Source organism: Entelurus aequoreus, linkage group LG15 (genome assembly GCF_033978785.1).
Source record: "Entelurus aequoreus isolate RoL-2023_Sb linkage group LG15, RoL_Eaeq_v1.1, whole genome shotgun sequence".
In the NCBI taxonomy this organism is placed as follows: Eukaryota; Metazoa; Chordata; class Actinopteri; order Syngnathiformes; family Syngnathidae; genus Entelurus; species Entelurus aequoreus.
In genome coordinates, this window is record NC_084745.1 from 13,822,026 (window position 1) to 13,847,025 (window position 25,000).

General features: G+C 39.1%; 2 protein-coding genes across 2 annotated transcripts in view; one reads left to right on the forward strand and one right to left on the reverse strand.

Annotated features, from left to right (window-relative positions):
• The window catches only part of drosha (drosha ribonuclease III), a 263,319-nt gene extending 241,823 nt beyond the window's left edge, over window positions 1-21,496 (forward strand). The window contains 2 exon segments of the mRNA XM_062020897.1: window positions 327-373; window positions 17,175-21,496. Coding sequence (XP_061876881.1) covers window positions 327-373; window positions 17,175-17,302 — 175 coding nt within the window. The 3' untranslated portion in view covers window positions 17,303-21,496.
• The window catches only part of LOC133629853 (cadherin-6-like), a 679,023-nt gene continuing 671,486 nt past the window's right edge, over window positions 17,464-25,000 (reverse strand). The window contains exons 16-19 of the mRNA XM_062020899.1: window positions 22,505-22,626; window positions 22,235-22,352; window positions 21,921-22,172; window positions 17,464-18,696 (exon numbers count right to left, since the gene is read on the reverse strand). Coding sequence (XP_061876883.1) covers window positions 18,191-18,696; window positions 21,921-22,172; window positions 22,235-22,352; window positions 22,505-22,626 — 998 coding nt within the window. The 3' untranslated portion in view covers window positions 17,464-18,190. The remainder of the gene's footprint in view (window positions 18,697-21,920; window positions 22,173-22,234; window positions 22,353-22,504; window positions 22,627-25,000) is intronic.

Consider the following 25,000-nt stretch of genomic DNA (forward strand, 5'->3'; position numbering starts at 1 on the left):
CCCCTTGGCAGCCCCCGACGTGAAAGCGCAGCTAATCTGGCGATAAGTTTGTCTCCTCCATTGGATCTTTGACGGCTTATTCTTTACCGTATTCACGCCACTTAATCTCCACAGCCTCCCTGCACACGGGGGTGACGCCGCGTGGCGAGCGCAAACATCGCCCGGCGCCGCGAGGCTTAGCGCTTTGAGATGCTGTACCTGGCATTGTTTAGCAAAACAAATAAAAAGCATCCTCGCTAATCCTCCATATTTGTTATTTTCACACTTTTTCCCCCAAAAAAGGTAAAATACACTGAAGACTTTTCTTTGCTTCTTTTTCCATTTAGCATCCAACAGGCAGAAATGGGAGCTGCCATGGACGCGCTCGACAAATGTGAGTAGTTTGGCACACACACACAGGGTTGGACAATTATGGCACAAAAAATAATCCCAATTATTCTGATTGATATTGAAATCATGATTAATACCTAGGGATGTCCGATAATATCGGACTGCCGATATCGGCCGATAAATGCTTTAAAATGTAATATCGGAAATGATCGGTATCGGTTTAAAAAGTATCGGTATCTGTTTCAAAAAGTAAAATGTATGACTTTTTAAAACGCCGCTGTGTACACGGACGTAGGGAGAAGTACAGAGCGCCAATAAACCTTAAAGGCACTGCCTTTGCGTGCCGGCCCAGTCACATAATATCTACGGCTTTTCACACACACAAGTGAATGCCATACATACTTGGTCAACAGCCATACAGGTCACACTGAGGGTGACCGTATAAACAACTTTAACACTGTTACAAATATGCGCCACACTGTGAACCCACACCAAACAAGAATGACAAACACATTTCGGGAGAACATCTGCACCGTAACACAACATAAACACAACAGAACAAATACCCAGAACCCCTTGCAGCACTAACTCTTCCAGGACGCTATAATATACACCCCCGCTACCCCCTATCCCCCCCACCTCAACCCCGCCCACCTCAACCTCCTCATGCTCTCTCAGAGAGAGCATGTCCAAAATTCCAAGCTGCTGTTTTTAAGCATGTTAAAAAAAATAATGCACTTTGTGACTTCAATAATAAATATGGCAGTGCCATGTTGGCATTTTTTTTCCATAACTTGAGTTGATTTATTTTGGAAAACTTTGTTACATTGTTTAATGCATCCAGCGGGGGCATCACAACAAAATTAGGCATAATAATGTGTTAATTCCACGACTGTATATATCGGTATTGGTTGATATTGGAATCGGTAATTAAGAGTTGGATAATATCGGAATATCGGATATCGGCAAAAAAGCCATTATCGGACATCACTATTGATAACTGAACTGTAATTATAATTTAAAATAAAGTCCAGATATAAACTAGGGATGAATAAACATGTAAAATAATAGTAATAGTAACAATAACTTACAATAAAAATATGAAAAAAACATTACAATTTAGTTTTTTTTACATTTTACACTTATTTTGCCACCATAGTGTGTGCTTTTTGTGTTATAAATAAACATCTTCACATATATTGGTGCAATACATCTTTTGACAACTTCCACCTGTATTTTAAGTCAAAGCATAGTTTTGTAAATGTATCAATAAGTGCTTTAAAGGCCTACTGAAATGAAATGTTCTTATTTAAACAGGGATAGCAGGTCCATTCTATGTGTCATACTTGATCATTTCGCGATATTGCCATATTTTTGCTGAAAGGATTTAGTAGAGAACATCGACGATAAAGTTTGCAACTTTTGGTCACTGATAAAAAAGCCTTGCCTGTACCGGAAGTAGCGTGACGTCACAGGTTGTGGAGCGCCTCACATCTGCACATTGTTTATAATCATGGCCAACAGCAGCGAGAGCGATTCGGACCGAGAAATCGACGATTACCCCATTAATTTGAGCGAGGATGAAAGATTTGTGGATGAGGAAAGTGAGAGTGAAGGATTAGAGGGCAGTGGAAGCGATTCAGATAGGGAAGATGCTGTGAGAGGCGGGTGGGACCTGATATTCAGCTGGGAATGACTAAAATAGTAAATAAACACAAGACTCTATTAGTCACAACACAACCAGGCTTATATTTAATATGCCACAAATTAATCCGCATAACACACACCTCCCCCCTCCCGTCCATATAACCCGCCAATACAACTCAAACACCCGCACAACACACTCAATCCCACAGCCCAAAGTACCGTTCACCTCCGTAAAGTTCATACAGCACATATATTTCCCCAAAGTTACGTACGTGACATGCACATAGCGGCACGCACGGACGGGCAAGCGATCAAATGTTTGGAAGCCAAAGCTGTACTCACGGTAGCGCGTCTGCTATCCAACTCAAAGTCCTCCTGGTTGTGTTGCTGCAGCCGGCCGCTAATACACCGATCCCAGCTACAGCTTTCTTCTTTGCTGTCTTCATTGTTCATTAAACAAATTGCAAAAGATTCACCAACACAGATGTCCAGAATACTGTGGAATTTTGCGATGAAAACAGACGACTTAATAGCTGGCCACAATGGTCCCCCAATATGTCCGCACAATCCGTGACGTCACGCGCAAACGTCATCATACCGAGACGTTTTCAGCAGAATATTCCGCGGGAAATTTAAAATTGCACTTTACTAATCTAACCCGGCCGTATTGGCATGTGCTGCAATGTTAAGATTTCATCATTGATATATAAACTATCAGACTGCGTGGTTGGTAGTAGTGGGTTTCAGTAGGCCTTTAAGTACATTATGCTTGTGCAAGGTACTTTTTTAAAACCTTTATTTTGTTCGCACAGTCAGACCGGGTGTTATTGTGAAGGGAGGAAGTGTGCTGTTGTTCTGTGCATGACGAGTAAGGTGACGACTTCAGAGACTCAAGTTGTGACTTTTGTCCAGATTGTACATTAATGTTACATGGATGATGTCGTTCACAACAACACAAGCAGATGAGATGTTTTGTGGGTGGATGGATTGTTCTTGCTAGCTTTAGCTTAGTAGTTTAGTCGCTGCTTCAAGTCGCCATCCCAACGTTGTCTAGGTCAGGACTGGGCGGTTGAGTGTTTTGGGGATGAACACATTATTTTCCCAAACAAATGTTCCTTCTCCTCACTTACATTTATGTCAAATTCCCTGATAGTATATTGGCCAATTATGTCACTCCGTTTGCGGTTATATTCACGCAGAAATTATATGGCTTTACTTTTTTTTGGATGAGTTTAGCGATTATTTATGAGGCATTCTGTGCATGTGTGTCAAATAAACCAAAGTGAGATCACAAACTTCTAGTGGTTGTGCTCTTTTAGGTCACTAATTTGCTCACTAATCCGTTTCACCGTGACAAGCTCGGGAATTTGCATGCACGTTGCACAGCCCATTAATATTTTTTTTAGTTTTTTTTAATTATAATACTTTTATGATCGTGAGAAAATCCAAATCAAGATTAACATTTGATTAATTATCCAGCCCTAACGTGCATTGACCATTAGCTTTGGCAGCACAGTGCAAGGTGGTTGCCACAGAGCTGAGCAGTTGGTAGCGCCATCTTGGCTGTTTGAAGTGCTTGGTGGCACGCGTCCTCGTCCAAGTGGAAGCCTCACCAACACCAGAACGGCACTGAGAGTGGTCGACCGTGTCATTGTGCTGCTGCTGCTGCTACTTCTTGTCGCCGTGGGCCGGGCACAGTTTGTGTTTTTGTGTTTGAACGAGCCAGGCTTCACGCGCCCTCGGGGACCCTCTCGGCCTTAGAACTCTTCTTCTGGTCCTCCTCAGAGCTTTCTTGGCTGGTTTTCATCTCGCCATCAAAGTCCACTTGAAGAAAAGTGCTGCGTGTGCTTCACTGCAGTCAAGTAGTGACAACACTCCACATTTGCCTCTTTAAAACAACTTCATTCTTAAATGCCTGGTATTATGCAAATGTGACTTTTTGACGATGTTATAAGAGTAAAACGTGCCCTTAGGGCCTGTTTATGAACACCAAATGCCAGAAAGATCTATTATCTCCCTCACTTAAGAGAAGACACGTTCAAATGCTTGTCGTTTCCTCCTTCCACCTCTGACCCCGCCCTTCGCTACAAAAAGTCATTGAATTACTAATGTAATTACTCTTTAAGAAATGTAATTGACAACTCGAGAAAGTAATTTTTTACAAAATATGAGGCATATGCGGTTGAAAGATATTTCATGAAAGCAGAGAGTATGAGTTTGTGCCTTTTTAAAAGGTGGTGCCTGTTGTTTGGTGACGTGTGACGTCAACGAGAGAGACAGATAGCATTTGTTTGCTCTTGCAGGACTGTAGCTCTGTTGAATCTTTTCACTGGATTGTCTTACCTCTGTTTTTATAAAGAGATTAAATGTTACCTCAATAGCTGACTTGTCTCCTTGTCCAAAAATGAGGTATGCTAAGATTGCTAGCTTGTCGCTTCAATCATTGATTTGTTGCTCATTATTCCCACGCAGTATTGTTGTGTATGAGTGTGTGTTGTTTGCTGTGTGATGTTGCCTGTTCCTATTTGATATCCAGTTCATTTTATTGGTTGTTGCGTCCATTTGTTGCTGTCATGTTGACGTAAAATCACATAATAGGCATCTGTGGCTTGTGCAGCCCTTTGAGACACCCGTGATTTAGGGCTATATAAATAAACTTTGATTGACTGATGATTGATCAGAAATAGCGTGCCACATTACATCAAACATATTAATAAGGCAGTTGTAACGCACATAAAAGAAATTCATTCGATTACTCGTTACTAGTAAATTATATTACGTCGTTATTCTGAACAGTGGTGGAGGACATCTTTTTAAAACAGCAGGCTTCACTACATGTCTTGAAAAGAAAATGCACTGCCAACTGTCTATCAGTCAGATACAGACAGCCTTTCTATATGAAATATGTTGCTGTTAGAATGTGAGTGTAGTGTTAGCATGTAGCATCTATGCAAGTTTTACTCATGTTTGCCGACGGTTTGCGCTCATCCGGACACTTAAGGGCTCCTGGTACGAATCCAGCTTCCGCCATCCTCGTCACTGTCGTTGTGTCTTCCCCAGGGCAGCTGTAGCTAAAGATGTAGCTTACGTGAAGCAAACGAATGATGGGTCTTTACTGTAAAGCGCTTTGAGCGTCTTGAAAAGCGTTATATAAACCTGAATCGTTATTATTGTTTAGGGCTGCAACAACTTATCAATTAAATCGATTAAAATCCATTATAAAAATAGTTGGCGATTAATTTAGTCATCGATTCGTTGGATCTATGCTATGCGCATGCGCAGAGGCAATTTGTTTTATTTTGTTTATTTTTATAAACCTTTATTTATAAACTGCAACATGTACAAACAGCTGAGAAACAATAATCAAAATAAGTATGGTGCCAGTATGCTGGTTTTTTTCAATAAAATACTGGAAAGGATAGAAATGTAGTTTGTCTCTTTTATCCGATTATTAATCGATTAACCGAAGTAATAATCGACAGATTAATCGATTATCAAATTAATCGTTAGTTGCAGCCCTATTATTGTTCCTATTTTCCTCCCGAATGCAGCTGAGATAGGCTCCAGCGGCCCCAGTGACCCCAAAAGGGACAAGCGGTAGGAAATGGATGGATTGATTAATGAAAAGGTGCTCAAACGCTAGCTTGAAGTAAAAACCTGCCAACTCAGGCTTCACTACACATCTTAAAAAAAGCTATATCTGTTAACCATTGTATTATTATTCTATAACTATTAACCCTGCTCAGTGGCCTTATGGTTGGAGTTTGAGACAGTCGTGATTTAGGGCTATATAAGTAAACTTTGATTGATTGATTGATTGATTGGAGTGTCTGCCCTGAGATCGGTAGGTCGTGAGTTCAAACCCCGGCCGAGTCATACCAAAGACTATAAAAATGCAGCATCAAGGGTTGGAATTGGGGGTTAAATCACCAAAATTATTCCCGAGCGCGGCCACCACTGCTGCTCACTGCTCCCCTCACCTCCCAGGGGCTGGAACAAGGCCATGGGTCAAATGCAGAGGGTAATTTCACAACACCTACTGTGTGTGTGACTATCAGTGGAACTTTAACTTTAACATTCGACAGTCCTATAGAGACGTGTGAGCTTTTAAGTTTGTTTTGTTTTCTAAAATGAGCATACTAACCTCGCAATAGTGGCATAACGAAAAATGTGTCAATGACAAACCGTGTTAAAAACCTCCCAATGGTTGATTATCAAAATGATCAAAAAACCATGATTGACTCGCTAGCATGAATACAATAGTCTGTCTTTCCCCATTAAGAACGCACGTCTGAGCCACTGAGATATTCAGTTGTGTACATTAAACCTTATTTTAGCAAGTGCTAGTTCTATACTTGTCCTTATACGATGTCTACAACAGGACATGAACTCACGTGATGTCATATAAACCAGAAGCGCTTGTTTTTTATCATTAAAAATAGAGATGTCTGATAATGGCTTTTTTGCCGATATCCGATATTCCGATATTATCCAACTCTTAATTACCGATATCAACCGATACATACAGTCGTGGAATTAACACATTATTATGCCTAATTCTGTTGTGATGCCCCCGCTGGATGCATTAAACAATGTAACAAGGTTTTCCAAAATAAATCAACTCAAGTTATGGAAAAAAATGCCAACATGGCACTGCCATATTTATTATTGAAGTCACAAAGTGCATTATTTTTTTTTTACATGCCTCAAAACAGCAGCTTGGAATTGGGGACATGCTCTCCCTGAGAGAGCATGAGGAGGTTTAGGTGTGGGGGGGTTGCGGGGGGTGTATATTGTAGCGTCCCGGAAGAGTTAGTGCTGCAAGGGGTTCTGGGTATTTGTTCTGTTGCGTTTATGTTGTGTTACGGTGCGGATGTTCTCCCGAAATGTGTTTGTCATTCTTGTTTGGTGTGGGTTCACAGTGTGGCGCATATTTGTAAAAGTTGTTAAAGTTGTTTATACGGCAACCCTCAGTGTGACCTGTATGGCTGTTGACCAAGTATGCGTGCATTCACTTGTGTGTGAAAAAAGATGTAGATATCATGTGACAGGGCAGGCACGCAAAGGCAGTGCCTTTAAGGTTTATTGGCGCTCTTTACTTCTCCCTACGTCCGTGTACACAGCGGCGTTTTAAAAAGCCATACATTTTACTTTTTTTAAAACCGATACCGATAATTTTGAAACCGATACCGATAATTTCCGATATGACATTTTAAAGCATTTATCGGCCAATAATATCGGCAGTCCGATATTATCGGACATCTCTAATTAAAAACACTCTAAAATGTTTCCATGTAAGTAGATAAACATCTTTTAACCATCAAATATGAATAAAAATAGCTCCTAAGAAGCCAAACCAATATTTAGATAAATACTAAATGCTGGTAAATGTAATGTTAGTTAGCGTGTAGCTAACACTAACATTACATTTACTGCCTTACATAGCTATGCTAGTGTTGTGAACATTTGTGTCCTCCTGTCCCACTTCTTAATGTTACGTTGTTGTAAATGGGTTATACTTGTATAGCGCTTTTCTACCTTCAAGGTACTCAAAGCGCTTTGACACTATTTCCACATTCACCCATTCACACACACATTCACACACTGATGGCGGGAGCTGCCATGCAAGGCGCTAACCACGACCCATCAGGAGCAAGGGTGAGGTGTCTTGCTCAAGGACACAACGGACGTGACTAGGTTGGTAGAAGCTGGGGATCGAACCAGGAACCCTCAGGTTGCTGGCACGGCCACTCTCCCAGCGGCGCCACACAGTCCCCGTTGTATGTGATAAATAAAGTTCAAGTTAAAGTACCAATGATTGTCACACACACACTAGGTGTGGTGAAATTTGTCCTTTGCATTTGACCCATCCCCTTGATCACCACCTGGGAGGTGAGGGGAGCAGTGAGCAGCAGCGGTGGCCGCGCCCGGGAATCCTTTTTGGTGATTTAACCCCCAATTCCAACCCTTGATGCTGAGTGCCAAGTAGGGAGATAATGGGTCCCATTTTTATAGTCTTTGGCATGACTCGGTCGGGTTTTGAACTCACAACCTACCGATCTCAGGGCGGACACTCGAACCACTAGGCCACTGAGTAGACATATTGACATCTATTACGTTACAATGTATATGTAAAAAGTGAATAATAGTGCAGTAGCGCTTCTTGGAGACACACACGAGCAAACACAGCTTATTAATTACAGACACGCAGCAGAGTTATCAAAAACATTTTTGAATTGTGTAAATAATATGAATATTATGTGACATTTACATCCTTCAAAATGCTGCCGACTGGAGCACACTGTCAAAACAAACATGCAGTGTGATGTCGCAGTTTATAATCTTTGGCTGGATGCTAACATACATCATGTCTACAATGATTTCATTAGTCTGCTAATTAGCGGCAGGTGAGCGCTCAGCCAGCGGGGGCTGTAGGCGAGGTCGGACTTTGATTCCATTTGGGGGCTAAATGATTGATACTGTTTGTGCGGATCAGCTTCATTATTTTCCTCAGCAGAGTTCAGCGTTCTGCTTCTTGAATTCTTGCTCTTCTCCTCCCCAGCGAGCGCCGTGTCAGCCTGATTGATGGACGCTCCTAAATGAACGTTTCCTCTTCATAAGTTGCTCTTTCATGTCACTAGATTAAAAAAAAAAAAAGGATCGTTTCATTTGAAAATCGAGCCGTTGAGTTTTAAAAGTTCACTTCAGTCCAAGCAGGAGTTTCCAAAGTCCAGCAAGTTTTTTTTCCCATTGGCTTACTGCATTTTAATAACCTAAAATTAACAAAATGAAACGATATAACATTATCAACTTGGAAAATATTTTTCTAGGAATCTTCAACACCGGATGTTTATAGATAACACAACTTTGAATAAGAAATTAAGGGTTAAAACAACAATCAGTCAATCAAAGTTTACTTATATAACCCTTAATCACAAATGTCTCAAAGGGGTGCACAATCCACAACGACATTCTCAGATCCTATAAGAAAAAACTCAACAACTCGCAACCTTTTTTTTCTTGCCCTGAGCCGAGGATGTCGTTGTGGCTTGTGCAGCCCTTTGAGACATTTGTGATTAAGGGCTATAAGTAAACTTTGTTTGTCTGTCTATCTGTGTTGGCCCTGTGATGAGATGGCGACTTGTCCAGGGTGTACCCCGCCTTCCGCCCGATTGTAGCTGAGATAGGCTCCAGCACCCCCCGCGAACCCGAAAGGGACAAGCGGTAGAAAATGGATGGATGGATGGATTGCTTGACATGTTTGTCATTTCCGTAACTGCAATGTTTTAACAGAACAAAACGCTAAAATACAAAAGGTTTGTCTTTTTGGATGAAATGTAACTCTAACTAAGCAGTCTAACTCTTGATAATTAGCTTAACTTTTACTAACTTGCTGAACTCTTGTTAACTAGCTTAACTCTTGATAATTAGCTTAACTTTTGCTAGCTGAACTATTGTTAACTTGCTTAACTGTCAATATGTAGCTGAATTATTACTAGCTAAACTCTTGTTAACTAGTTTAACTCTTTATATTTAGCTAAACACTTACTAGCTGAACTCTTGTTGACTAGCTTAGCTCTTGATAATTAGCTAAAGTCTTACTAGCTGAACTCTTGTTTATTAGCTTAACTCTCAACTAGCTAAACTCTTACTAACTAGGTGAAGTCGTAACTAGCTTAACTCTTGATAATTAGCTAAACTCTTAATTGCTGAACTCTTGTTAACAAGCTTAACACTTGACAATTAGCTGAACTCTTTAACTACCTTAACTCTTGATAATTATCTAAACTCTTACTAGCTAATCTCTTGTTAACTAAATTAACTCTAAATTATTAGTTAAAGTCTTACTTGCTGAACCCATGTTAATTAGCTTAACTTTTTTGATAATTAGCCAGTTTTACTAACTAGTTGAACTCTTGTTAACAAGCTTATTAACACTTGACAATTAGCTGAACTCTTTAACTACCTTAACTCTTGATAATTATCTAAACTCTTACTAGCTAATCTCTTGTTAACTAAATTAACTCTAAATGATTAGTTAAAGTCTTACTTGCTGAACCCATGTTAATTAGCTTAACTTTTTTGATAATTAGCCAGTTTTACTAACTAGTTGAACTCTTGTTAAATATTGATAACTAGCTAAAATGTTGATAATTAGCTAAAGTCTTACAAACTAGCTTAACTATTCTTGATAATTAGCTGACAACTAGCCAAAATGTTAATAACTAGCATGACACTTGATAATTAATAAACTCTTTTACTATGAAGCCACGCTGTTGTAACACGTGGCTTGGCATTGTCTTGCTGAAATAAGCAGGGGCGTCCATGATAACGTTGCTTGGATGGCAACACATGTTGCTCCAAAACCTGTATGTACCTTTCAGCATTAATGGCGCCTTCACAGATGTGTAGATCTGCTGCGTAGATGTTCCGCACTGACAAACGTGGGACTGCAGGTTAAGGGTCGAGTCCGACAGCTGCGGCCTCGTTAGTCCGAGCCGCTCAACCACGTCTCGTTCCGTCTCGGCCGCCTTCGGAATGAAATGTTAAGCGAGACGCCTGACTGCACAAACGTGAGCGCTGACAAAACGAGGCGAGGGGAAGGCGTCGGGAACGTCTGAAAAAAGACCTTTTCACTGCTCGCCCCCAAAATATGTCTCTCTAATCTCAGGATGAAAAAGCGTGTGATGTAACGCAAAGCAAGGCATGAAAGATGGCGTCCCGTCAAGCATTCATGGCCAGCGCGTGTTTTTGGCGTGATGACTCACTCGCCGCCAGTCCTGTAGGTGAGCGACTCGACCCGTAGGTGGGAAAACACGTCAGCTGACACTTTATAGTCTATAAAGTATGCAAGCGCCATCTTGGGCCGTCACAAGTGTTGTGAGTAAGCAAGAGTGACTTATTGGAGTTCATCAGCATGCAGATGAGCGCCGTCTCCAAGGAGCGGACAGCTGAGATGCATCAACCTGTGTGTGCGTCTGTGTGTGCGTCTGTGTGTGCGTCTGTGTGTGCGTGTGTGTGTGTGTGTGTGTGTGTGTGTGTGTGTGTGTGTGTGTGTGTGTGTGTGTGTGTGTGTGTGTGTGTGTGTGTGTACTTTCTGGCAACGTGCGTTAAATAATGGAACTCTGGAGTCTTTTCCTCTCAAGACAAGTGTTGATTTCCATTTTTGAGCCGCTATCCTGCCGACTCAGCCGAAATGGATTGTTGACGCACGAGCGCGGCGGTTGCGAGGGGCGCGTGTTCTGTCGTTGACGAGTGTGTGTGGATCGGTGTGTGAGTCACTAACTTGCACAAATCCTTTCAACTTTGAGGGCCTTCCTTTCCTGCCTGCTGTGGAGGCGAAAGGTTCAAAAGACTTCAAAAAGTGTTCAGCTGGAATGTCCAACTTGCAAAATCAGGAGTTCCAATGCAACTTCTGATCGACTGATTGGTCCATTAGGAACTGTGTCCCAAAACAACCCTAAGTCTGAGTGTATTAGCAATAGTGTATTAGAAGTGTATTGTACATATGTGTGTATATATATATATATATATATATATATATATATATATATATATATATATATATATATATATATATATATATATATATATATATATATATATATATATATATACATACACAAACCCCGTTTCCATATGAGTTGGGAAATTGTGTTAGATGTAAATATAAACGGAATACAATGATTTGCAAATCCTTTTCAACCCATATTCAATTGAATGCACTACAAAGACAAGATATTTGATGTTCAAACTCATAAACTTTATTTTTTTTTTGCAAATAATAATTAACTTAGAATTTCATGGCTGCAACACGTGCCAAAGTAGTTGGGAAAGGGCATGTTCACCACTGTGTTACATGGCCTTTCCTTTTAACAACACTCAATAAACGTTTGGGAACTGAGGAGACACATTTTTGAAGCTTCTCAGGTGGAATTCTTTCCCATTCTTGCTTGATGTACAGCTTAAGTTGTTCAACAGTCCGGGGGTCTCCGTTGTGGTATTTTAGGCTTCATAATGCGCCACACATTTTCAATGGGAGACAGGCCAGTCTAGTACCACACTCTTTTACTATGAAGCCACGTTGATGTAACACGTGGCTTGGCATTGTCTTGCTGAAATAAGCAGGGGCGTCCATGGTAACGTTGCTTGGATGGCAACATATGTTGCTCCAAAACCTGTATGTACCTTTCAGCATTAATGGTGCCTTCACAGATGTGTAAGTTAATACACACCCATATCATCACAGATGCCAGCTTTGAACTCTGGGCTTATAACAGTCCGGATGGTTCTTTTCCTTTTGGTCCGGAGGACACGACGTCCACAGTTTCCCCCAAAAATTGAAATGTGGACTCATCAGACCACAGAACACTTTTCCACTTTGTTTCAGTCCATCTTAGATGAGCTCGGGCCTAGCGAAGCCGGCAGCGTTTCTGGGTGTTGTTGATAAATGACTTTCGCTTTGCGTAGTAGAGTTTTAACTTGCACTTACAGATGTATCGACAAACTGTAGTTACTGACAGTGGTTTTGGGAAGTGTTCCTGAACACATGTGGTGATATCCTTTACACACTTGATGCAGTACTGCCTGCGGGATCGAAGGTCACGGGCATTCAATGTTGGTTTTCGGCCTTGCCGCTTACATGCAGTGATTTTTTTCCAGATTTTCTGAATCTTTTGATGATATTACGGACCGTAGATGATGAAATCCCTAAATTCCTTATAATAGCTGGTTAAGAAATGTTGTTCTTAAACTGTTCGAGAATTTGCTCACCCATTTGTTGACAAAGAGGTGACCCTCGCCCCATCCTTGTTTGTAAATGACTGAGCATTTCATGGAAGCTGCTTTTATACCCAATCATGGCACCCACCTGTTCCCAATTAGCCTGTTCACCTGTGGGATGTTCCAAATAAGTGTTTGACGAGCATTCCTCAACTTTCTCAGTCTTTTTTGCCACTCGTGCCAGCTTTTTTTAAACATGTTGCAGGTATCAAATTCCAAATGAGCTAATATTTGCAAAACATATCGTTTTTCAGTATATTGTCTTTGCAGTCTATTCAATTGAATATAAGTTGAAAAGGATTAGCAAATCATTGTATTCTGTTTTTATTTACCATTTACACAACGTGCCAACTTCACTGGTTTTGGGTTTTGTATATGTATGTATATGTTTATATATTTGTATATATTTATGCAATAGTGTATAAGAAGTGTTCAGAAGTATGCTGGATTTTAAAAGTAATTGTACTAATCTGTAGCTTTAATGCTAATGAGCTGTGTTTCAAAAAGCGCGATTGTGTTTCAGGGTTGCAGCTATTTTCATTGTCGACAAGTCATCAATTTTCTTAACGATTAATCAACTTATAGACTTATGAAGCATAATCAAATTTGGTGGAGCTAATGTAGCCATTTGATTTTAAATTCAGCCTCAGAAAGTGTAGGAATGTGTTTACTAACAAATATAACTATTTTGTATATATGTACTTATACTGTAACTGGGCTGCTCATTAGGTTTTTACAAAATGAAAATAACTATCAAGCGGTAGGAAATGGATCAATGGATATTAAACGTGTGTATATTCAAAAGCAAGGACATTTCAATTGCTGACAAAAACATGTTTTTAAGAAAGTAAAGGGCATTAAAAATTAAGGGAGCACAAAAAAATATTTTTCATCCTGATTTTAAAAAAATAGATTAAGAAATATTTATGCATGTAAATATACGTATGTATATATATATATACTGTGTATATATATTAGAGGTGTAACGGTACACAACAATTTCGGTTCGGTACGTACCTCGGTTTAGAGGTCATGGTTCGGTTCATTTTCGGTACAGTAAGAAAACAACAAAATATACATTTTTGGGTTATTTATTTACCAAATTTGCAAAATCTTCCACCAAAAATATTTTTCTTAGTGGAATATTTGATGTGAAGTAATCGGAACTTTGGATAGGTCAATAATTCATAATAACATTGATTTTGATTCAATATTATGTTTTGAGCAATGACAGTTTGAAAGAAAAAAAACAGCTTGGTTTTATTAGTCAACATTGCAACTTTTTCTAAATTACATTTAACCTTTAAGCTTTTTTATTTCACTTTTGTTATGTTTTTGTTTATTTTAATAGTATTTTTAGAATGTGTCGTGGGCCTTTCAAACATTAGCTGTGGGCCGCAAATGGCCTCCGGGGCACACTTTTGACACCCCTGCTATAGATAATACAAAATTAAATCTGATAAATTAATGAATAAAAAGCAGAGCCTGGCGACGCATGCGCGTTTATCATAACTCTCTCGCTCTCTCTGTCTCTGCCCCTCCCTCACCAATGCTGCTGCGCGCACAATTTGTTTTGTTTTTAACCCCTTCTTAACCTTGAACGTACATTGAAAATACACGCAACCCTAACTCAAAATGCCGGACATTTGAGGCATTTAAGAAACCCCGCCCTGACAGCTCCGCAAAAGAGAACATGTCTGGTGAAAAGAGAACGTATGGTCAGTCTATCCTAGCCCGTTAGCTGCTAGCATGCGTGTGTTGTGCCTCGGTGTGCATTGTTTACACAACGTGCGTTACGCTACTTAATATGTCTGTGTGGAAACTCGTTCGGTACACCTCCGAACCGAACCGGAACCCCCGTACCGAAACGGTTCAATACAAATACACATACTTTTACACCCCTAATATATATATATATATATATATATATATATATATATATATATATATATATATATATATATATATATATATATATATATATATATATGTATGCATGTATTAATGTATATAAATGTGTATATACTGTATATGTATTTTTGTGTGTATGTATATACTGTATATGATTGCATATGTATTTATGTATGTATATGCACATGTATATATATTCATGTATATATGTACATGAATACATATACAGTATATACATATTAATATGTGAATACATATACAGTATATATATATATATATATATACAAATACATATTTAGTCATGCAAAGGAGCTTTACTGGTTTGAATCGACAATCGTTTTGAATCGAGAATTAATTCTGAATTGAATCGCCACCCCAGTAATTGGAATCAAATTGAATCGTTGCGTGCCCAAAGATTCACACATAAAAACAAACACTAAATCTAATTTTCTCAAAAAAAAAAGAAAAAAAACTCATGTTTAAAAAGTTACATTATTAATTAATGATTAACTCCTGGTATGTTTAGCAATCTAATAGATTCAATTAATTAAAAACTTTTTAGCTATCTAATAGATTGTATATTTATTATTTTATAATTTCAGCTTCATGCTGCCTAATTTTTGTGTGTGATTGTTTATTGTGCCGATGCTGCTTCACACTTGAAGTTCCTGAAATTAAATATAGGGTGCAGACTTTAGCTAAAATGATGCTTTAATCCATCTTCACGCAAGTTTGTCTCACACTGGCTAGCAAGGTAACAAGCTAACTATCTTACCGAGTTGAGATGGCATCCCTCAGATGTCTGACATCCCGACTCCGCTTTAAACAAGGTCTGCTTTGCAAAATAAGCAAAGTATTTGTTTTTGACAAGATTGGGGTGAAACGTTCCACACTTTAAATTTTCACCTTCGATGTTTACGCACTTCTGTCCGGAAAAACACGAATGATGACGAAAGTTCCATTCCATTGTCGGCCAATCGATAGGCAATGTAGTCTATTTGTTGTTAGTGTATACAAATCATTGTGTTACTATTGTGTACCTTATCAACTTTTCACATTAACACTGTATCTCTTGTGTAACGTGACATAAACAATCATTTTAAGGAGCGGGACAAGAGGACACAAATGTTAGCATTTTGACTGAGTGTTGCTAACATTACACTCACATTTTAATAGCGACATCATGCTAGGTTAGCAAGAAAAACAAGATGGTCGAACGTACAGTTAGCTTTATTTTAAGACGTGTAGCAAAGCCTGTTTTACAAAACCGTGTTGGCCGCATTCACAGGGCATGCTCATCCTAGTAGTGCCAGGTAGGAGGACGAAAGTTTTCATGGGGATGGCGGGGTTGGAAGAGTGGACGTGCCAGCAACCTGAGGGTTCCGGGTTCGATCCCCACCTTCTACCAACCTAGTCACGTCCATTGTGTCCTTGAGCAAGACACTTCACCCTTGCTCCTGATGGGTCGTGGTTAGCGCCTTGCAGGGCATCTCCCGCCATCAGTGTGTGAATGGGTGCACTGCAAAAAGTCAGTGTTCAAAAACAAGAAAAAAAATACAAAAATGAGGGGTATTTTACTTGAACTAAGCAAAATTATCTGCCAATAGAACAAGAAAATTCGGCTTGTCAAGACTTTCCAAAACAAGTAAAATTAGCTAACCTCAATGAACCCAAAAATACTTTAAAATAAGTATATTTTCACTAATAAGTGCACTTTTCTTGGTAGAAAAAAAAAAATTAGACCTTTTTGCTCAATATGTTGAAAAATATTCTTAAATTAAGTAAATGCTAGTGCCATTATCTTGACATAATGATATGCGCTTGGTATCATGATATTTTAGGTCATACAATCTCAGCTACAAGCTTTAATATCTTACTGAGATCATTTAGGACCAAAATCCTTAAAACAAGTAAAACATTAACATAAAATCTGCTTAGTGAGAAGAATTATCTTATCAGATAGAAAATAAGCAAATATCACCCTTATTTGAGATATTTAATCGTACTTAGATTTCAGTTTTTGCAGTGTGAATGTGGAAATAGTGTCAAAGCGCTTTGAGTACCTCGAAGGTAGAAAAGCGCTATACAAGTATAACCCATTTACCATTTTAAGATGTGTAGCAAAGCCTGATGCCTCTTCTCTATAGGATGGAGCAAACAAGTAAGGGGTATGATTGTTTTTTTCTCATGTTTGGTGTTCATAATCAGTCTGCAGGGACATTACTGTTAAAAAGTCATTTTTGTATGATAGTGGGCTTTTAAGGCGTATTACATGTAATAGAGGAGCATCTAAAAAAGCCGGTCTCTAATTGTTATGAAAAGTAATGAAGTAGTCTTGTAATTATGTTGTCAGCCGTCATGGTCAGTCTGCTGAAACCACACAAGCTTGTCTAATTAATTTTTACGTCCTCATTAAGAACGACGTCTTAGCACCGCCTCCCATCTTTTTTTCTTTTCCCCCCCGCTAACGGACTCCTTCCTTGTTCTCTGCCGCCCGCCCACAGATAACTTCCCACAGATGGCTCATCAGAAGCGCTTCATCGAGCGCAAATACCGTCAGGAGCTGAAGGAGATGAGGCGCGAGCGCGAGCGACAGGACGACGACGACGAGCCCGACGACGGCAGGAAGTGATGACGAGGCGGAACGTCGTCTCCTCATGCTCGTGAGTGGCCAGGCCGTCAATGTCGCTCGTACACTGAAAACACACCTTTTAAAGTATTCTAAATAAAATCATACGTCAATAGTTGTCTTCCCAGAGTGGTATCAAGTGGACACATGAAAGAAAACACGTTTGAAGATATTTAATCGCGTCATATAAATATTCCGTACAAAATGTCACCTTGTACAAAGCAGAAGTAACGGGACAGTCAGACAACCCCCCAAACATGTTTTGTTTTTTTTAATATATTTGCCTACGCTCACAGAACTCCACATTTGTCACCAACGGCCCACGGCGTCTACACATCGACAACCAACATCTACCAGGACAGCGCCACCATGTTTGCGTCAGAGGGGGTGAATAAAGACAGAGATGCGCAGCAAAAAGAAAAATCCTCGGCGATGTCGCGGCAGCAAATATTTGAGGTGTCGCGTTATGTCCTCCGTCGTCCTAAAGAGACTTCCTTTGAACAAATTCACTAAAGTCTGTTCCCAGCATTGGTTTTCCTGTCCGCCATTACCTTGAGCACAGCCGGGGGGCGCTGTGAGTGCTGAGGTGAAGATGTCTGTACAGTGTTTTTGATCATGAACGTACACAAGCTAAAGATCACAATATGCAGCGTGATGTTTGTCGCACAAAAAGTACACAACTGCGCCAGCGTGTTCGTCACAGGCAGCAGCGGCACAATAAAAACAAAGAAGAAAAAAAAAAACAGTTAGATATATTCCGGCGGGCGTGGCCTAACACCACACAGAGGTCCCTTTGCCCTAACTACCACGTGACGGGCCACATGACGCCTACCCTCAGGGTGTCCATCCGCCATCTTGTGCGTTCGCCCTGGCACAGAAAGTCGCCGCCCGTTAGGAATCTCTGTCGCTGTCGTCGGCGCCGTACATGTCAGCCAGTTTCTTAAAGCGCGGCCCCCACTCGCTCAGGTAGTTGTAGTCCTGCTCGCCCTCGGTGGTGGCCGACTCCAGCGAGCTGAGCGACTCGGCCACGGAGCCGCTGCCCTCGTAGGCGTACGTGGCCAGCGAGTCGTACGGCGGAGCAGTGGCGTCGCCGTCGTTGTCCTGGATCCTCTGGTTGATGAAGTCCCTCACGTCGCCGTTGTTGTTGTCCCGGGCCGAAGGGGGCGCGGGCCGCCTGGCCGGTGGGTAGTAGACCTCGGGGAGGATGTCCCGCCGCTGCTTGGCGTCCTCGATGGCCTCGGGGTTGCGCAGCGTGCCGATGTCGAAGGCCTGGGTGTCCTCCTCGCCGCCGCCCTCGTCGTTGTAGCTGACCACGTTGTCCCGCACGTCCTCTTTGGAGATGATCAGGGGCTCCTTCTTGCGTTGCCTCCTCAGGGCGGCGAACAAAACCACGATCACTGCGGGCGCAGGGAACAGGAAACAGTCAGGAGCGCGGCCGCCAACATAGATATTTAGTACCGCCACCGTACTCTATTCCTGTCTTCACTTCTACTCGTCAACCAAATAACATCTTTTTATTTGTTTTACTTTCACTTTAAATTATGTTTCCAATCAATCAAAGTTTATTTATGTAGCCCTAAATCACGAGTGTCTCAAAGGGCTGCACAAGCCACAACGACATCCTCGGCTCAGATCCCACATCAGGGCAAGAAAAAGCAACCCAATGGGCTACAATGAGAAACCTTGGAGGGGACCGCAGATGTTTTCATTCTTATTTACTTCCTTGACTATAGTCCCTATCTAGATTAGCTGTTTTTAACCTTTTTGGCCTCAGGGTCGGGGCCCCCTCAAATGTTAACTGTGAATTAGTAATCTCATCTACATCATATTAACCACATATGTAACCTCCTCACAGTTTAACACAGGCCTGGGCAATTATTTTGACTCGGGGGCCAAATTTAGAGAAACAAATGTGTCTGGGGGCCGGCAGTGTTTCCCACACATTCATTTATTTGTGGCGGCCCGCCACAAAAGAATTACGTCCGCCACAAATACAAAATATTTTTTTTATTTTTTTTTGTCCTGTCCAGCTTCTCAGGCAAATCATATAGTTGATGTAGATGCCCTTATAGGCTGTTCAGATTTACTTTACAAAAGAGAAGTGTAGGATACTTCTCTTGTTGCCTTATTTGTATTTGACCACTACTATTTTCTGTTTATTTGTTACTGACTGTGGCAGGACACCTCTGCCTCTGTTTCACTTTATGTTGCTGGTAAATAATATGGTTGTAGTAGTAGGCTAAAGTTAAATTATTTAGTATGCACTAATTAAAGGGGCAGAGCTTTAAGAGACATTTTAGCTTTTATATTTTATAAGATATATTTTTTGTAAGACCCACAATTAATAAATATATTTCAGTGAATAACTTATTGTTCAAATCTGTATAATAATATGTACATAAAGTGTTGTAATTATATTGTAAAATGGATGGATGTTTAAAACAAAACTGTTATTATTAATTAGTAAGTATACATTTTTTGAGCCTTTTTAGAGAAAATCATATCATTGTAGTAAATTATGCAAATTACTCGATGATGTCATTGTGACCACACCCCCACCGCCACGGGTATCTTGCCAGTTTATGGGAAACACTGGGCCGGTATATCTGACTTTTAGGAACACTAATACAAAACCTCACAATAATGTCTGATTGAATGCTAAAAATGTTATGACAGACCACCTCAAAAAACGGAATGGAATTTTAATTTTTTTTACTGAATGAGACACCCAGAATGTACATGAAAATAAAGAATGTGGGATTTACAGTATTAACTATGAACGATAAAACACAAAATATTGACAACATATGAACGTCACACCCCCTTTCGATCGACATATTTTACAATCAAGCGAAACGCAACAAAAATGCAACACAGCGAAATATGAACGCGCAGGGTAAAAATAAAACACACCTACAATCTGATATATGTGATATATCACTAAACTTTAGTACTTTGTTGTAAAAATCCTCTTCCGCCTCTGTTCCTGACACCCACATTTCAGGCTGGCGGCACTGGAAACGCTTGATGCCTCGTCTGAGCTGCTGTGACTTAGATTACCATAGTGACTAATTAGATTGCCATAGTAACTAATTAGATTGCCATAGTAACTAATTAGATTACCATAGTAACTAGTATATCCTGCAAAAGCGCAGATTCCAACCATTGAAATACTTTGTATAGTTCAAGACTTACACTCATTTGAAAACATCCCTGCACATCATAATAATGGCAGCTACCGTTTTCATCTTAAAGATCTAAAAAAAATTGGGGAATGTCCGACGGGCCAGATTAAAAAATCTTAACGGGCCTTAATTTGCCCAGGTCTGGTTTAACAGGATACACCCTGTGCAATGATATGAAATCTTACAAATATTATCAAGGTTTGGGTCAGGCTGATTAGAAAAATAAATACTGATCAAATATACTGCAAAAGAAAGTACTCATAAAACCAGGACATACAATTACACTGTGCTGAAATAAATAGACCAACTAAATGACCAACAATTTAGTCATAATTTTTGCGCTTAAGAAACTTCTCTATGTAACTCCAAAAATATTGTTTGTTTGTTACTGTCATTATTGCCACAAGTGGTGAAAAAGTGTTCTACAACTGAGTACCGCTGTGGCCCATACAAACCTCAGCTGAGAAACAGATTTTTTGTTGGCCCTATGGTTAAGAAAATTGATCTAGATGATTTAAATCTTTATGGTCATACAACAAACATTGCAGTAATTCTGTTGCTTTATTATGTAAGACTATTATTTTATTAATTATAACGTTTTGGTTTATTTACAAGATGATATTGAAACTGTGACTAACTTATATATATTCCCTGAAATGTTTCCTAATTTTGGATGAATTATTTGAGCAACAATTCATATATATATGTTTTAATTCAACATGTTTAAAAAATGTATTTTCAGTACTGGCATTTATTTTATTTTATGGGCAATATTAAAGTGCTTTATGGTATTTAATGGCATTTGTCTTTTTCTATATTCCATGACTGTTTACATTGTTTAATAATGACCATTATTAATTAATTAGTGACCATTCACATTTTGTATACATTTAGCATTTTTCCATTTTAGGAGCAATATTACATGTGATATTGTATTTAGTTGCCTTTGTCTTTCTATATTTCATGACCTTTCACTATATTTTTAAAATGTTATATTTCTAGTGTTTTTCTTTTCTGTATTGGCCTTTTTCTCATTTTAGGAGGAATAATAAAACATTTTTTTTATTTAATGGCATTTGTCTTTTTTATCTTTCATTACATTTGTATCATTTAATGATGAATTATTATAATGACAATTCACATTTTTTTAAACTTAATTCAACATTCTTAATTGTATTGGCATTTATTTTCATTTTAGGAGCAATATTTCATGTTGGTGGTATTTAAAGGCATTTGTCTTTCTGTTTTCAATGATTTGTTTCCTTATTTATTTTGATGTAGATTACTTTTTTGACTGTTCTTTGTATTATTGATGATTTGATTTATTCATTTGAATCTGTGACAGAGGTTGTGTGCTGGATCAATGTATTATTTTCTTGTAGGATGCAGGACGTGGCGAACCCCTCGGGTGCCGCCCCACAGTGTTGTGTACTCACTCAGCAGGATCATGACGCACAGCAAGATGGCCACCAGCGCCCCCGTGCTCAGCCCCGCCCTGGCCGTCAGCGCCTCGGCGTTGCACAGCTTCATGTTGCCCTCGCGGTCGCACGTGCACACCCTGACGGTGAGCGTGTTGGTGCTGCTGCGTACGGGCATGCCGCCGTCCGAGATGACCACGGGCACGTGGTAGACGCTCTTCAGGAGGCTGCTGTAGCTGTTCCTCCGCGTCAGGATCCACGCCGTGTTGTCTGAAAAAATCCGAAAAGAAGATGAGCGCTGAACTCTCGGCCGCACAAACGACGGACGCTACCTCGGTTGTCGCGGACGGAGAAGTTGGCCTTGCCGGCGTTCTCCTGGGCCAGACTGAAGAAAAAGCGATGTCCTCCAAGAGGCTCGTCCGGGTCAGTGGCGCTCACCGTTTGGATCCTCTGGAAAGACCAAGAAGAAGCAACAACAAACTCACTTTATTGGTCTGCATTTTGCGAATGTGAGGGAACCAAAAGGGCGGAACTAGATGTGGGCCTACACGCATACAACTACATTGCAATGTAGTTTGCTTAGCATGTGCGTCTGCACCCACCTGATTGGCTTTAGCGTTCTCACACACAAACGTCTCGTAGTTGGTGGCGAAAGTTGGTGCGTTGTCGTTGACGTCCATCACTCGGATGTGGACGGGGACGCGGCTGTTCTGGTTCTGGTTGTCTGGGAAAGACAAACGCCATCAGGGTAAGAATGTGAGTGGACAAAACACAACGTTAGTTAAAAGTCCCAACGATTGTCACACACACACACTAGGTGTGGTGAAATGTGTCCTCTGCATTTGACCCATCCCATGTAACACAGTGGTGAACATGCCCTTTCCCAAATACTTTGGCACGTGTTGCAGCCATGAAATTCTAAGTTAATTATTTGCAACAAAAAAATTAAGTTTATGAGTTTGAACATCAAATATCTTGTCTCTGTAGTGCATTCAGTTGAATATGGGTTGAAAAGGATTTGCAAATCATTGTATTCCGTTTATATTTACATCTAACACAATTTCCCAACTCACATGGAAACGGGGTTTGTACAAGCAGACACAGCGTGGAGACCAAAGAGAAAGAATGGAAGTATTTTGGCTTCAAAAACTAAAACATTGTATGCGGTAACTTGTCTTTTGTCTTAACAGCTGATTTTAATTGCTGCATGTGTGTTTGATTCATCCATTCACGCATGGAGCACTGCCCTAATGCTCTTGGGCACGGAGTTGAGCAGAGCTGCACAGGTTGCTCCCCACTCCTCCATGCAGCCGTACAGTACTTGCACAGCACTCCATCTTCTTCCTCAGAAAGGCGTTGTCACGACAACCTAATGCCATGTAAGTGACTTTTAAACTAAAGTTAAGAGTTTCAGTCGCTATCAAGTTAGCGATGCAGTAACATTTTGCTACGGCGAGGACCAGTAAATGTGGGGGTGCTTTCATCACTATGTCATCATCACTATGTCAAACATGTAAGTAGAGCAAAGTTTATAAATGATGAACTCGGACAGTTTATGTCAGAAAATTGATGATGCTTTGTCCGAAGAATATGACCTTGCTCCTCTGAACTTTTTATTCAATGTTTAACTGCAAACTTGTTTTGGTTGCAGCAAGAGTAAAACAGCTCCCACAGAGATATGATGTGGAAAGGAATACGACCGTTATTTACAGCGAATTTAAAAGACCACGTGTGCTTTCTTATACTTGTTTGTGTAGTGTCGATACAAATCATGAAATGGCCCTGACACATCACTGAAAAGCCATTTGGTGTATTCATGTGAAAGATTCATTCACAAGGAAACATCTTTGCAGGTAAGAACATCTACTTTACCCTCTGAGTCACTACCGCTTGTAAATACAACTGGTAAATATACACAACTCTAATATATTTACATTGTGATTTAGTTTTTATATTATTGTATATCAACACTGCTTTCAAATTGTAATCATATATTTACAGTTCTTATTTTTGGTAATATTTTTTTTAATATTTATATTATACATGTACATTTACTTTCTAATTTTACTGATACAGTTATAACATTTGTTGATATTATGGACTTTGTTAATTTTTTTTAAATTATTGTACAGTATACATTTACTTTGTCATTTTACTAATATATTTACAGTTATAGCATTTTAAACTGTCCATTTTAATATTGTATATAAACATTGTTTTCAAGTTGTTATACTATATTTACTGTCCTATTATTTTTGTTAATGATTTAATTTGTTAGGTGTTCTATTTTTTTACATGCATGTTTACTTTTTAATTTTACCAATATATTTACATTTATAGCAATTTAATGTGTAATAGTTGTATTATTGCATATACGTTCTAACTTCACTAACATATTAACAGTTAAAACTTTTGTTAATATCTATTTTGTTACTTTCATAATTCTATATGTATGTTTACATTTAATTTTAATTAAAAAATATTTACAGTTATGACAATTTGTTCATATTTGTATGTACACATTTTACTAATATATTTACAGTTACAGCATTTCCATTTGTTAATTTAAATATTGTTTTATATACATTTTTAATTCAATTTTTTAATAACATATTTACAGTCATATATTTTCATTAATATGATTTAATTCCTAAATTGTTATATTATTTTACATGCACATTTTACCAATATATACAGTTATTGCATTTAGCTTGTTAATATTTATATTATTGTGTGTGAACATTTACTTTCTAATTTTACTCATATATTTACAGTTACAACATGAATTATCTCATTTGTTAATAATTGTATTATTGTACACAATTTTAATATATTTAGTTATAAAATGTATTTATTGTGTTCATATTTACATTACATAAACACATTTAATTTCTAAATTCACTAAAATATTTAGTTATATTTGGTAATATTATTTATTGTTTTATTGTACATATGATTTACTTCCTAATTTTAATATATTAGTCAGTTATAACGTGTTAATATTTAATTTGTTCATATTTGTTTATACACATTTACTTTTTAATTATAGTAATATATTTTACAGTTATATGATAATAAATGTGTTCATATTTTATTGC